The following is a 16,446-nucleotide window of genomic DNA, read 5'->3' as shown; positions in this document are numbered from 1 at the left end:
CTAGCTATACATCGATAGTAAAAGAGTAGTATTAAAAGAAAATAAATTGCATCCCTAAGATGATACCTACTCAGGAGCTCATGGAAGACGATTTTGATAGGAGAACTTTTTTTGTGAGCAAATGATGGACATGTTGGATAACAATATTATCCAATTAGAAGACGTTATGTTTTCTGATGAGTGTACTTTTTCACTTAACGGTCATGCTAATCGGCAAAATTGCCGCTACTGGGCCACGGAAAATCCTCACTGGATGAGAGAAGAACACACTCAATACCCTCAAAAGGTTGATGTTTGGGCAGGAATTGTAGGAAACAATATCATTGGTCCCTTTTTCATTGAGGGCAACTTGAATGACAACAATTATTTGGCACTACTTCAAAATGATGTCATTCCAACGTTGGCAAATTTATATCCTGCTCCAGGAAACCCTCAAGTTCCAGCGAATACGATATGGTTTCAGCAGGATGGAGCACCAACACATTACCAACTTAATGTCCGGCAGTACCTCGATACAATATTTCCCAATCGGTGGATAGGGAGGTGAGGATCGATTGAATGGCCAGCGCGATCACCTGATCTTACATTATTAGATTTCTTTTTATGGGGATATGTGAAGAGCCATGTGTACAAAACGAAACCTTCTGATTTAAATAACTTAAAAGAACGAATAACGCTTGCGACTAGGTCGATCACGCCTGTTATGTTAAATAATGTTAGAAGACAGTTTTATGTGAGATTAGGATGTTGCCAAGACGTTCGCGGTGATCATTTTGAACATCTACTTCATTAACATTCATAGTTCTTTTTCGTCTTCTACATTTTATTACGTTTTGTAAACGGGAAATAAGTTTTGAGTATATTTTAGCGAATTTCGGTAACCACAGATTTTAATTTATTTTATCTTAATTAATCTTAATAAACTTGAAAGCGACAACATTTTTGAATGGAGAATGAAAAGACCACCTAAAAGATGGAGGGATAGTTGGCAATCTACCTCTCAGGAAATTAACCAGATCGAAAGATCTCCAAGAAGTAGAAGAAGGAGAACATTATTTCTGATTACAGAACCGAACAACATACAGCTATTTTCTTATAAATCTCGACATTTGTTTGTGTTTACCAAAAATATCGCTTTCCATTAGCTTTGCAAATTGTTTTCAATGTTTGTTTAGGGATTCGGCACTTATAGTATTTAATATTCATTCTACCTACGCTAGTAATGAACTAATGAACGTTTAAGGTAATGAATAATTCTTATTACTTCTCTGATTAAGCCCACCTCTGCTAATGTCAATAGCAATATAAATTTCATAAAAATCGTATGTGTCTTTAACCTCGTAAAATAATGAAACATACAGTCTCTGTGTATAAGTGCCGTTTCGTTGCTGATAATCCCCATGCAATTTTCAAAATTGATATTGCGAAAAAATAAACAAACATATATCTTATCTTTATAGCGATGGGTATACCAAGAGATCATTAAAGCGTTATTGGCAATTGCACTTACCAACTTCTCTGAAGGTTGCCAGTTGCTGCCAGCAAGTAATGAGAGAACAGGAGCCGGACACTCCATGACACTTGCACGTCACTTTCGATTTCTTTATGACTGCCTGCAACAATATAAAAAAATATTTTAATTAAACTTGATCATATTATAAGCCATGTAGTAATTGATTTTAAAGTTTTTTTGTGGAAATTAATTTTTAATACGAAATAACTAATAGATATTTATTGATAATTTACAATGTAAATAAATTAAAAATAATTGTAGAATAGGGAAAAAATAGGGGAAGAAGTCTACATTCGGCTATAGGGAACATTCGGCTATCCTTAATAATTTTGAATTCTATTTGAATTTCGCGCCAGTTTTAGTATAAATTATTGGAAGTCAGTATTTTACCGGGTTAGTTGTTCTTGGTGCTCCCTCGTTTTTTTCGATATATTTTTTTCTGAGTGAAGTGTAAAATAGTGTCTTCTTAAATCGTCAGTCCATCTTGAAGGTGTTTCCGACGCTTTTCTTGTCTTCCCTTGGCCTCCATTCCAATAACCTCTTTGTCCATCGCCCATCTGTCATTCTGGCTATGTGTCCTGCCCATCTCCATTTTAGTCTGGCTATCTTCTCGATGATGTCAGTCACTCCGGTTCTTCTCCTGATGTCTTCGTTGGTTATTTTGTCTCGCAGAGTTATTCCTAACATGGACCGCTCCATTCTTCTCTGCGTGACTCTCAGTTTGGTAGCTGCTGCTTTTGTTAAGGTAAGTGTTTCTGCTCCGTACGTCAAGACTGGGAGGACGCACTGATCAAATACCTTTCCCTTTAGGCATGTGGGCAGCTCACTTTTAAAAGTTTCTCTCAGTTTTCTAAATGCTGCCCACCCAAGGCCGATTCTTCTCTTCAGTTCATGAGTCTGGTTATCCCTGCCAATCATAATTTCATGTCCCAGGTATTTATATCTATCTACGAGTTCTATTTCTTTCCCACCAATACTGATGTTCTGGTTGGGTACCAAATTGGTCATGATTTTTGTTTTCGAGATATTTATATTTAAACCTACACTTTCTGTAGCCACAACGAGTTCCTGTACCATCTCTCTTGCCATACCTAGATCTTCAGCTATTATAAGTATATCATCGGCGAAACGTAAGTTGTTTAGATATTCTCCATCTATTTTTATTCCCTTTGTCATCCAATCCAAATTCTTAAAAGCATGTTCTAGCACCGTATTAAAAAGTTTAGGTGACATTGGGTCTCCTTGTCTAACCCCCCGTTCTATTTTTATGCGATTACTGTTACTATGTAATCTGACAGTGGTTGTTGCCTGCAGGTATATTTTGTATAATAATTTAGTATATCTATAATCTAGCCTGCATTCTTTAAGCGCCTGTAATATTTTGCTTAGCTCAACTGTGTCAAAGGCTTTGTGAAAATCGATAAATATTAGAACTAGAGGTTTATTGTATTCCACTGCTTTCTCTATTAGGGTTTTTGTACTTTCTAGATGGTCATTTGTTCCGTAACTTTTTCGGAATCCTGCCTGTTCCCTTGGTTGATAAGTCTCTAATTTTCTTTCCATTCTCTTAACTAGTATTCGTGTAAACAACTTATATATATGGCTGAGGAGGCTAATCGGTCTGTAATTCTCTAAATTTGCTTTGTCTCCTGCTTTGTGTAATATAATCATAGTACCGTTGTTCCAGTCTGTTGGAATATTGGCGCTGTGAAGGCAGATATTGAAAAATTGTTTAATTTTTTCAAGTAATACATCCCCTCCAATTTTTAGTGCTTCTGATACTATTCCATCTTCACCCAGGGTTCGATTATTTTTCATTTTCTTCAGGGTTTCTTTGATTTCTGATTTTGTTATATCGGGCATTAAATCTGATCCTTGGTTTAATACCCCAGTTTTTAGTGTAATTGGAGGTTCCGTATTGTTATCTTTTTTTCTTGATCTATATAACTCTGTGTAGAACTCTTCGACTATTCTTAATACTTCATCTCTGTTCATTGTTTCTACTCCAGTTCTGTTTCTCAGTTTGTTAATTTCTATTTTCCCCTTTTGTACGCTCCTCTTCAAAACTTTCATGTTCTTATTCTGCTCTATTGCCTGTTTTATTTTTTCTACATTGTAGTTTCTTATGTCTTTTCTTGTTGCCTTTGTAATCGTCTTATTTGTTTGATTTATCGCTTATTTGCTTGTAGTGTTTTCTCCTTTCATTTGTCGCTTTAGTTCTATAAGGGTTTTCGTGGGTTGACTCAGTTTTTCATCTTTTTTGCTTGTCCGACAATATTTAGTTTGAGCCTGTTGCAGTGTGTTGACTATTTGTTTGTTCAATATATTGATGTCTGCTGTTGTTGTATCTTTCATTGAATTACCAATATATTTTTCGAACTCCTGAATGTTAGTTGGTTTTGTCCATTTCTTTGGTTGTTTCTTATTTATCATTTTGAGTCTTTTTTTTTCAGTTGATATCGTTATTTTAGCTCTTACTAACCTATGATCACTGCTTGTACTGAACTGGTTTAGCACATTTACGTCTTTAAATAATTCTTTTTTGTTTGTTAAGAAATAGTCGATTTCGTTCCTTGTTTTTCCATCAGGACTTTCCCATGTCCATCTTCTGTGTTTTTTCTTTTTAAAGAAGCTATTCATTTGATAGAGATTGTTTTCCAAAAGGAAAGTCAGTAGTTGTTTGCTTTATCATTTTATGATGATCGCCACGCTGTTTGGCATTTATTTTTTTCGGTATCATTACAAATGTTGAGTAGCCAGTCTGTTGGTATATGTCCTGTTTCGTATATTTTATTAAAGAGGCTTAGAATAGAATGTTTGCCCTTGTCGTCGAGCAGTTTCACTTGGAATTTCATCTGGACCGGTTGCTTTCCTATTCTTTGAGAGTATTTTCAAAATGTTGGTCATTTGCCGCAGAAAACTAAGCGAAGACGATGCCAGCAGTGCTCAAAAACGGGATATTTTTATTATTATATTTTTGTTTGTTTATTACAATATTGTGCAGTATTTTTGTATTATTTAAAGTCCTATACCTATTAGTGATACACTTTTTATTATTTGGTACACCCTATGTACCAGAGAAACTAGCATGAAAATTATTCCTTGATTAAACTCTGGTACAACGGTTGACTGGCATTTTTTTCATAGAAAAAACAAAAATATATTCAAAATCTAGTAACTGATGTACTAACTATAGTATTCCAAACTATTATCTGAAAAAAATTTGAAAAAAGTTTATCATATAAACTTGCAGCTGCATCATCAGCCGTTTTAAGTCCACTGCTGGACATAGGCCTCCCGTAAATAATTCCGATGCATTCTATCTTGAGCACCCTGAATCCAGTTGTGATGAATGCGCTTGATGTCATCTGACCACCTTCTTCGCAAGCATCGTGTCTAGGTCTCCATTCCAGAATTTTTTTCGTGTGGCTTAAAGGGTTAAAAATATTTTCACTGAAAAATTTATTAATCCCTAGATGAAAGTCTGTTTATAATATCTCATACTACACACTTTAACTCTCAAACCAGTTTATACGGTTGTGATGAAAAAAGATTTATTTTTTACTAACTTGATTGATCTATAAACATATTCGATTTATTTTGAAAATATTTAGCGCGATTTATTGGAACAACTTTAAAACATGCAATATTTTATGCAATAAATTTATCCCAGCGGAGAGAATTTATTCCATGCAATGTCCATTTATAACACCTCGCAACAGAAATATTCTTTAAAACATTCAAAATTCAACCGTCATTCTCTGACACGCCTTTATATTAAGCAACAGCTCTGAAAAATAGAAGAACGGGTGATATATTGTATTAATTAACTAAAACCAGTAGCAGCATTCTTGCATATTTATTATGCAAATTCTTATTTAATTAGAGAGCAATAAATCAATCAAACATTGTCTTAAGAGATACAGAAGTATCGAATTAGAAACTGATGTGATGTTTACAACCCAAAGTAATTAATTTACCAAGACATTTAATCGAATATGGAGAACGAGGAAGCAGATAAAAAGAACGAGAAGCTCTTTTAAGTACTTTTAGTATTTTAACCTAAACAAAGAAATATGTAGAAGAACATTTATTTCATTATTTATTCTTTAATTAATAAACCAGCTATTTTCTATACTTCCTAATTCACTTTTCAGGGTTAACGTGATATGATGGTACACAAAATTTAACGTAGGACTAGCCGTCCGCAAATCTAGAAAAGGTCCAAAAAACAAATATTTTCGGAAAAACGGTCTGAGAACTTGTCAATTCTTTAAATATATAATTAAAATAAACAAAAAAAACTTGTAACGATGTGCTGAACGTCCTACAGCAACAGCGTTCAACAGTTAGAATCGTAGGAGTGTCGATAATCACGCATCCATTTCCACGACAAGACGACGAGGTGGGGTCCGGAGCGGCTATTTAAAACGGGCGGCTGCCGGAGTTAAATGAGTCTTGTGGTTAACGCTCTAGGCTCCCTGGCACGCTAGTGCATTGAATCTGCGAGCCAACCCAGACAGAAAGACTTCCGCAGTAAGGATTATGCTCTGTCCTTAATCAAGCAGAACTCGCGGGTATAGTGGATTGAACGTTACCGTCAACTCTGACTCAGAGTATAACGTGGATCTGCACAATCGAATATTTTGATTGCGAGAGCATTTGGCGCTTCCGCTGGAAAAATAATAATTTTTCTTTTACAGACGTACGCTGGGGAATTCACTCTCGCGGGATTCAGGCGGGGGTATAGAATATATTTAATTTTTTTGTTCATACGTTAGAATTAATAGATTTATTTTTATTTTAACCTGTGTTTTACTGAGTCTGTCGCCTCGAAAGAGCTACCCGTCACAAACTTTGCACACAAATTTATTATAACTTGTATTTAAACTCATGCTTTGAAAATAAAATTAACAGATTATTATCTTTTTCACATGAGTACTATAAAACACAAAAACCTAAATTAAACAAATACAAAACAACTATTTCTAAGAAATAAAATAAAGACTAAATAAAAAACAAACGTTTAAGATGCGCAAAGTATACTAGAATGAACGGAAATAAGTAAATCTTCGTTGCTGTCTTCAGAAATACCATCCTGTAGTCAGTCAGAGCAAATGCATTTGTAGGCATGGCTTTGAATTTATTATAATCAATGATGATTTCTGGTTTGCCCGTTAATTCGTCTAGCAAATGGTCGTGGTGCATTGTTGAGAGTAAAATAACGTTTCTGTTTTTTCTGAGTATATTCGACACAAACATACTTGTTTTTTCTGGAAGTGGAAGCTCTCTTTTGTTCGTTCAAAAGAAGATCGGCCAAGCTGAAGCTCGTTAAAAATTTGTCCATTGTTACATTTCTGTGAGAACCATATATAGGACTGCAGAGGCAAGGAACGAGGGAAATATTGCTCGTATCAACTTTATATGGGCCAGGGGCTGTTGTTCAACGTACATTTCTAGATTTGCGGTATCGCAGCCGAGAGATGTGGATAGACTGCCTGGGGGCCCTGGATCTGGTGGTATTAAACATCGGCCAGAAGCCCACGTTTGTGTGAGGCGGTTCTGGTACGCACATTGACGCCTGTGGCTCTCACGAGGTCGCTCAGCACGTAAGTGACTGAGCGGTCTTGGCGGAGTACACTGGTACCAACCATAGGTACATCGCCTTCACAGTGGACGGTACTCCTGCTAAGGATACGTCTACCCGGCGGGTGCGATGTAGATATGATTGGAGCGTGTATAAAGGTGTTACGCAATGGAAGGTAGCGATGACTCGAGCCCTACCATCATCAGTGGAGGGACTCGAGCGTATGGTGAAAGCCGGCCTAAGGGAGAGCAGAATTAACTGTAGATGTCGGTATTTATCATTACGCATGATGTGGCCGAAGTAAGCCAATTTTCTGCTTTTTATGGTGTTAACAATTTCTTTGTCTTTTCTTAGCCGCTGGAGAATAGGTATGTTACTTGTATGGTGTATATATAAGACCCTCAACATACATCGGTAGCACCATATTTCAAATGCCTCTAATCTTTTTAAGGCATCTTCTGTAAAGCTCCAGCTTTCTACTGCATGGAGGAGGACACGAATGACGTAACATCCAAGAATTCTTATGCGTATATTGATATCTAAAGATAAGTTGCAGAGAATCTTCCTAAGGCTGTTGAAAGTGCTTCTGGCTTTTTCAATACGAGTTTTTATTTCGTAGCTGTGATCCCAAGTATCCTTAGTATTGCAGCCAAAATAGCATATTTTTTCCACTCTTTCTAACGGTGTATCGCCCTATTGTAATTTGAGCGTTTATGTTGGTGTTCTTATTAATCATCCTTTGAAGCCTCTGCGCACTATCTGCCAGCAACACTGTATCATCTGCATATCTAATATTCTGTATAAGTTGGCCACTTACAGCAATCCCATCTTCGGATTCGTCCAAGTCCTCTCTAAAGATGTTTTCAGAGTATACGTTAAGTAATGCCGGTGATAATACGCAACCCTGTCTAACTCCTTTTTCGACTGTGAAGATATCGGAAAGTTAATTTTCTAATCGTACTGTAGCTTTTTGTTGACGATATGAGTTTAAGATCAGTCTTATATCCTTACCATCGAGTCCTTATTTCTTCATTTCGTTCCACTGTTCTTCTATGCCTCTAGTAGTGTGTTCAACTATTTTCGCCAAATTCTTATTAATCTCTGCTTTTACTTTTTTCTAAGTGTCATTTTCTTTTAGTAGTCTTATATCTATCTTGGGCCTCATTTTCTTATGAATTATTTTGAGTCGTATGTTGATGTAATTACTATTTAAAATGGAATAAGCCACAATTAAAGGTTAAAATTAGTTTATTGACGTTTGACATTAATCCAACTTGTAAATACAATACATTTTGGAGACGGCTATTGCCGTATTCCCGTTCTCCTCCGCCAATCCTCCCGGTCTAAGGCATGCTCCTTCTCCAAACCTCTCGATTCGCTCTTCTAAATCCTTCACTCCATAATTTAATGCATCAAAGTTTATTGATGTTTCAATTTCCACTTCGGAAATCGTTCTCAAAATACAAACATTAGTAAATTTAAACATTTAAATAGTAATTACTTTAATATGCCACAATAAAAAAGCTTCAGAATAATATTAAGAAATCGTATGTTGATATTTGCAATATATATGTTGATAATCCGCTAATAGCAGATGTGAGGTTAAAACTAGCAAAAATTAAGAGAACAAATACAAACACCAGCACGCCTATAAATACAAGAGAACTGATGAGAGACGAAAATCTGAAGAAGAGTTATGCAAATCAATTTAATGAAAGAATGCGAATAATAGAACAAAATGATGATATCGAAGAGATGGTCAATGATATTAAAGGAACGATTCTGGCAGTAAACAGGGAAGTTAAAACACAGATCAGAAAAAAAAAGCATAACGAATGGATGACGGACGAAATTATGGATCTAATGGAAAAGCGAAGGCAACATAAACAACAACGTAATCAAGACAAATACAAACAGATACACAAAGAAATTCGCCAGAAGGTTAAGAAAGCAAAAGAACGTTGTATAGTGGAAAGGTGCAACGAAATAGAACAATTGCAGGAAAAAGGAGATAGTTTTGGACTACATAAGAAGATCAAAGAAATATCGAATATACACAAAAGCCACCACAGAACACGAATACGCAACGACAGAAACGAATACATAGAGTCAGAAGAGGAGATAGCAATGGCGTGAAAAGAATACGCAGAAAGACTTTTTAATGACGAAAGACCAACGCAACCAACGCGCAAACTTCTTCCTTCCAAAATCTTATCAGGGCCATCAATAATGCGAAGTGAAATAGAATATGCAGTTAGAACCACAAAGATGCATAAAGTAACAGGTCCAGATGAAATTAATATAGAAGCAATAAAACTACTAGACGAGGAGAATATCGAAATCTTGGTAAAGCTGTTCAATAGAATTTATGATACTGGTTACATTTCGCGAGAATGGCTGCAGTCATCCTTTGTGATGATCCCAAAAACAGCTAATGCCACAAAATGCAATGAACACCGCTTAATCAGTTTAATGAGTCACCTGCTGAAACTCTTCCTTAGGATATTACACTCAAGAATGTACAAGATACTAGAAGAACTTAGCGGGTCAACACAATTCGGTTTTAAGGGAGGACTAGGAACAAGAGAGGCAATTTTATGTTTGGACACCTTAATACAAAACTGTTTAGATCAACAAAAATATGTCTACCTCACCTTTATCGACTACGAGAAGGCATTGATATACATGATATGATGATGGAACTACTACATAGGGCCAACATTGACCAAAAGGAGATCAGAATTATTTAGAATCTATACTGGAACCAAATGGCAAAGGTGAGGATTGATCAAGACCAATATACGGATGAATTTGAAATCCGGAAAGGTGTCCGCCAAGGCTGCATACTCTCTCCGATGCTTTTTAATTTATATGTTGAAAATATATTTGCGGAAGCATTAGATGACACGGAATTAGGCATTAAGGTGAACGGCATACCAATTAGTAACCTACGCTATGCGGACGACACAGTGATTATAACTGATAATTTGGAAGATCAGCAGTTATTACTTGATAGGGTGAATAGCATAGGTAAAAAATATGGCCTCAAAATCAACATTTTGAAAACGAAATATATGGTCATTAGCAGAAACCCTCCAGAAAATCCGATAATATGCATAGGTGACGATCGCATAAAACGCGTGAAAACTTTTAAATACCTTGGCACCACAATCAATGACCAATCGGATCCACAACAAGAGATAAAAACCCGAATACAAATGGCAAGACAAGATTTTGTGAAATTCAGACCGCTCCTATGTAATTAAAACCTAAATTTCGAAATACGCTACAGAATGGTCAAGTGCTACATATGGTCCATCTTTCCTTATGGCATGGAAACGTTGACTTTGAAAAAAACATCTATCAACAAACTTGAAGCATTTGAAATGTGGTCATTGAGAAGAGCTTAAGAAAATCAATTTGGTTTCTTATGATTTTCCCTGGGATATCCATCTCTTGGCAGAATTGGATTGGTCTTTCTCCTCTTTCGTTTTTTATGCCAAGACCATATGACCCCACAACATTCTCGACTGTACCTTGTCCTATTTTGGCATTGAAATCGCCCATTGTAATAGTAATTTCATGTTTTTTGGTTAGTTTTAGAAGGTCTTCGAGAGTCTGATGGAAATTTTCTATTTCTTCTTCATTGGATTCTGATGTCGGTGCATATGTCTAAATGATGTTTATATTAGCGGAACTGGAGTTAATTTTCAATAGCACAACTCTGTCTGATATGGGCGTAAATCCTATTACTGCTTTAGCTATTTCTATTTTTACTATTATCTGTATGCCAATCTCTCTCTCTCTCTCTCTCTCTCTCTCTCTCTCTCTCTCTGTGTGTGAGCGAAAAGTAGAGAAAAAATGCCTATGTATATTGCTTTGAACACGAACTTAACGTTAGGACGCCACTGAATGAAAATTACATAATAAAACTTACTATTAGGTATTGCAGAAACTTCTATACATAGTATGTAGTCTTAATTAGAAAAAGGACAAAAATCTGAAACAGTTTTCAACATAATTTATTAAGTTTGTTCGCATATATATAACCTTACGCAATACTTTCGAGTTTGTTTTCTTGTGCGTTTTGAAAGTATCTAATGCACTCTAGTGTAACGGACCCAATGCACGCAAGATCCTAAAGTAATAAAAATCCTACTAGTTTTATTTTATTAGTTCTAAATCGAAAATGTCGATCACAATTTATAAATACACACATTCTAACCTTTCAGCCATCACTTTTTCACATACACACCTTCATGTACTTGTTACTCCAGTTGCATAAAAACGGAGTTCATGTAAAATACGACACCAATTATTTGAAACCAGGAGTGGCATTCCTGCTGACTTACTAACCGCACGACGTCGCAGTTTGGAGAAAAATGTTCCAATTTATTGAAGATATTATTCGGTTTGCGAATGTGCTTTCTATTGCAATTGAATTGAATGTTTTTAGAATTTACCTGCTTGCTCGCCTTTTACGATCACGGCAATCCTGCTGCTCCGAAATTTAAATTGGATGGGAAATATTTATTGGCATTATTAAATTTATAACGGCGGTATTAGAATAATAAGAGAACGGCAGTATTAGAACTTGTTAAAGACGAAGAGAAAAACAACGAACCACTTAAAAGGGATAAGCTAAAATTAATACAGTAGGTAAGGTTTCTTTTTATGCTGATATTTTTTATGCGATTTTAAAGCTGTGCGGTTTTTTAAAGCTGTGATCATTTGCCAGATCTAAGAAAACGTTAAATTTTGGAAACAAAGAACGTGTATTAAAATGAGCTAATTTTAGCTTTTTGTTAGACATACTGAATTTTAGTTTTAAGTTGCTCAATTTTACCTAATAAATAACCACAAACTGAACTGTTTGCAACATAAATTGTATCTAAATGAAGTTTTTATCTTAAGTTTAACGTTTTAAAACTATTACAACACATAGTCTGACTGGCAGAATCTTTCATTTCATGAGATTCAGAACAATTCTGACATATTAAATTACTAAGACAATCTTTTTTCTGGTGACCAGCTTCGCAGAGCTTCAAACATTTTACAATATTAATGTGTTCACTAACATAACAAAAAACCTTTTTCTATTAACACTTTGTATAAAGCTGGTGAAACCTCCAACACGACGTTGAAACGCTTCTTAAACTTAACTTTTGTTATAATCGTTTTCATCGTTCTTGGCGTGTGCGTATAAAAACACTTGCAATAAGTTGTTTCATCTGTCTTTCCTTGTCTAAGCTCGATTCGTTTACCTCCTCCAGCGGCGGAGCAAAATGTAGCATGTCAAACGAAATAATAGTTATAAAAGAAAATTATAAATTATTTTTTATTAAATTTCTAATAACAGAATATACGAATAAACTGCGAAGAAGTATTTTTCTAGCTTGCAGTACAATAGGACAGGATATAACGAAAAGTACATTTGAAAAGGATTTTGAAATATACCCAAAAAAGTGTTAATTATTTAACCCACTTTAATTAAAAAATGATACAGATTTTTTAAATTATAAGCACTGTAGCGAATTCTGAACTGTTACAACGTACTGACCTTGATTAATTAGCTAATCAGTCAGCGTCTTCACTGGAACTGTCTTCATCATTGGAATCTTCCGCCAAATCGATGATAATCCTACTTTCATTTTCATCATATGTGACCATTTTTGCCCAGTCGTCCTGAATTAATTTTTCAGTATGGTTAACACAACTCGCCCACACTGCAGGTGTTGCCTCAGCTAATGCATCGCCCCAAACTTTTTTCACTGTTTCATCTCCACGTCCATGTTCTCCAATATGACGATCATGGTATTGTTTAAAAATGCCCCAGACCAACTCAATCGGATTATATTGACAGTGATATGGAGGCAATCTCAAAACCTGATGCCCATGTTCTTGGAGTAGTTAGTCTATAACGTAGCTGGTATTTTGTGGTTTATTCTAGCGACAAAGACTCAATAGCTCTGTCTTGCCCGAATCGTCGTCAAAAATAATTTTTTTCGCTCGTAACCATTCTTGTAAGTCTGATTTTTTCCAACTGGCATTCGGTAACTTTTCTATTAAAGAGCTATGGTATGAGGCATTATCCATAATAATTAGAGATGGTTCCTCCAACATTTGTATCAGCTTTTCGGAGACCCACTTTTTAAAAGACTCTTTATCCATAGAATCATGATAGTCTGCACTCTTCGATTTCGTAGAAAACAGTATTCCAGCATCTTTAACAAATCCTTGCCTACTTCCGGCATGTAAAACAACAAAGCGTTTACCTGTATTTTCGTGTCCTTTTCTGATGATTTTCACACAGTCATCTTGCCAAGTACGTTTATATGCCCCTTTTAGGAATATCCATGCTTCATCTAAAAAAACGAACTGAAGTGGGCTTGGACTTAAAAAATTTCTCATATAATGCCTCAAAAAATACAGTCGTTTGGAGACAATACATGGTTTCTCACATAGCACTCATCTACTATTTTCTAGTTTGTATGAAAACCCACAATTTTTCATAAGACGCCACAAACTTGTATCAGAACCGTCATAGAGATGCTTGTTTCTTAATTGTGTATTTAGAACTTTAATTGTAACGTGCTCTCCTTTTGCTTTCATGCCATACAGTACATTTCTAATCTCTCCTTTTATAGTATCGCTGACATCATTAGTCTTTTTTTTGTACATTACGTGACTCTCCTGGTGCAGTAAGAGCTGCACCCTGTCTTGTATTCACTCTTTATTCTTGTCACTGTGCGAAGACTGATTTTCAAAGCGTCCGCTACTTGTTCATGTACCGATGATAACGAAAGCAAAGGTCCGTTGTTTTCTTTTTCTTTTTTAAAATACTCCAATAAATGAACTACACATTGTCGCATTTCTCCTGTTATCGTTTTTCCCGGCATTTTTTTTATTAAATAGAACAATTAGTTATTCACAACAAAAAATAATAAGTAAAACTGTTCGGAACAAATTCCAACAATGACTGACTAAAATAGACTAAAACAACATAAAATATCAATGGTAATTGCTACAATTATAAACCTATTAGCCAGCTCATTCAAGAACAATGCCACAAGTCATTATTGCAATGGGTATCGGAAGAGACAGAGTTAATTTATAATAAACTGGAATTTTTAAGGTGTCGAGAGTATTATTTTATGTAATGGAATTCCACACAGTAAGAGCTCAAACTATTAATTAATTAAAAACTGTTTACTTATAAAAACTATTTCGTCAGCTACTTAAAACCTGCACAGATCAGGGTAACATGTTAAAAAAAACACGTCACTGCCAGCTGTCTGTATTTGTAAAGAGGCCGAACTTATCACCGACACCGTATCGGCCAAACGCATCGGTGTTATTGCTACAATACTGGGAGACGTGAGTGGTCTCTTCATTCCCTTCTCATCGCACTTTACCATGACGAACGTGACTCGCACAATTGAATTACGCATCTGTGTATCAGAGAGAGACGAATATTAAAAGTTCCGTAGTAGCTTATTTCAGGCACACGCCAAGAACGATGAAAACGAGTATACCATTTTTATATCATCTTCATTTACGTTGAGATCATTTAAAGTAATAAGGTCTTGCAAAAAACTTGTTTTTTCTAGAGAGGCAGCATTTACGCCACGAATCATTAATCTCGGATTTAACTTCTTTGGTTTAGTAACAAAATAAGTATTTCCTAATTGTTTGGTAAGGCATTCCTTTAATTTTTCTAAAGACATTGCGTTGTTACAGTTAATCAAAACTTCATTTTTTATCAACTTAGTACTATCGACAGTAGCTTTTGTAGAAGAAAGATTAATTTTCGATTTAATATCGCTATCTACCTGTACGTTAGCAAGATTTTGGTTCGTTGACTTTACAAGCAAAACAGAATCACATCCAGTTTTATTTACTTTCAAATCACCCATATATCAGAAAAGTACATACTTTGCAATTGTCGAACGAGAAAATCTTATTTAATTTAATCTGTAGGATGCTTGATATATTTATTACAGTTTTTACTCTATATGATCTTAAAATATTTCAACTCGCGCCGCTGAAGCACAGTATGGCGTGCTCCTAACCTCGAGGTATCAGTTCGTAATCAAACAAATCAACTTTTAATTACACACTGAGCAGTAATATCCCTAAAGCAGAACTGGTTTATACCTAACTTGCATAAATACACGTCAATGGCGATGCTCGACAATGATTGCAAATTAGTTGGAAAATTGAGTGCCTCTCGACTATTACCATGTTTACTTTCAGTGGGTAGGCATCAGCAAAAGTGGTTTTCTTGAGTGAGTAATGACTTTATTAAAAGTGGTATTAAAAAACACAATGAAACAAACGGGAAAAATACTTGTAGCGTGTGCTGTAAGAGCAGTTATATACATAGTTCTGGCATTAGAAGTGGTAAAAGAAAAGTTAAATGTCTCTTAGAATTGCAGTATAATATGCATATATGCAACTTTTTATTCCTGTTGTCAAACTTGTATTATTACTATTAGTCCAAGTTCTGATGCCGCTCCCGTAGCGAAAATGTTGATAAAGAAATAAAAAAACACGACAGCAGCAAAGACATACAGAAACTTATAAATGACATAGAGAAATAATCCACCTCACCCAAGAATAGGATTTTGAACGCCATGGTGTTATCTATAATCTCTAGTGAATGTAAAGCTTAAACAATGAATGAATCTTCTTCTTAACATGCCATACACCAAAGTGCGTAGGCGACTATCTCATTACTAGAATTCTGTTCTTGGCGGTGTGATACAGCTCGCCTGTATTGTGTATTCCTGTCCATTCTTTGGTATTTCATATTTTGCTCCTCTCAATATGTGCTCAAGGTAACTAATCTTGCGTTTTTTAATTAATTCAAAGAGTTCTCTTTCCTTAAGGACGTCATCGTTTTGAACTCTATCCACCCAAGGTATGCGCATGATTCTTCTCAATGACCACATTTCAAATGCTTCAAGTTTGTTGATAGATGTTTTTTTCAAAGTCCACGTTTCCATGCCATAAAGCAAGATGGACCATATGGAGCACTTGACCATTCTGTAGCGTATTTCGAAATTTAGGTTTTGATTACATAGGAGCGGTCTGAATTTCACAAAAGCTTGTCTTGCCATTTGTATTTGGGTTTTTATCTCTTGTTGTGGATCCGATTGGTCATTGATTGTGGTGCCGAGGTATTTAAAACTTTTCATGCGTTTTATGCGATCGTCACCTATGCATATTATCGGGTTTTCTGGAGGGTTTCTGCTAATGACCATATATTTAGTTTTCAAAATGTTGATTTTGAGGCCATATTTTTTACCTATGCTATTCACCCTATCAAGTAATAACTGCTGAT

General features: G+C 35.4%; 1 protein-coding gene across 1 annotated transcript in view; it reads right to left on the bottom strand.

Moving 5' to 3' along the window:
* LOC140449201 (protein Wnt-5b-like) overlaps positions 1–16,446 on the bottom strand; it is a 314,387-nt gene that overhangs the window by 37,079 nt on the left and 260,862 nt on the right. The window contains exon 6 of the mRNA XM_072542370.1: positions 1,511–1,613. Coding sequence (XP_072398471.1) covers positions 1,511–1,613 — 103 coding nt within the window. The remainder of the gene's footprint in view (positions 1–1,510; positions 1,614–16,446) is intronic.

The sequence above is a fragment of the Diabrotica undecimpunctata genome, chromosome 8, assembly GCF_040954645.1.
Source record: "Diabrotica undecimpunctata isolate CICGRU chromosome 8, icDiaUnde3, whole genome shotgun sequence".
Lineage (NCBI taxonomy): Eukaryota > Metazoa > Arthropoda > Insecta > Coleoptera > Chrysomelidae > Diabrotica > Diabrotica undecimpunctata.
The sequence above is the reverse complement of the archived record's forward strand: the minus strand, read 5'-3'. Positions and strand labels throughout refer to the sequence as shown.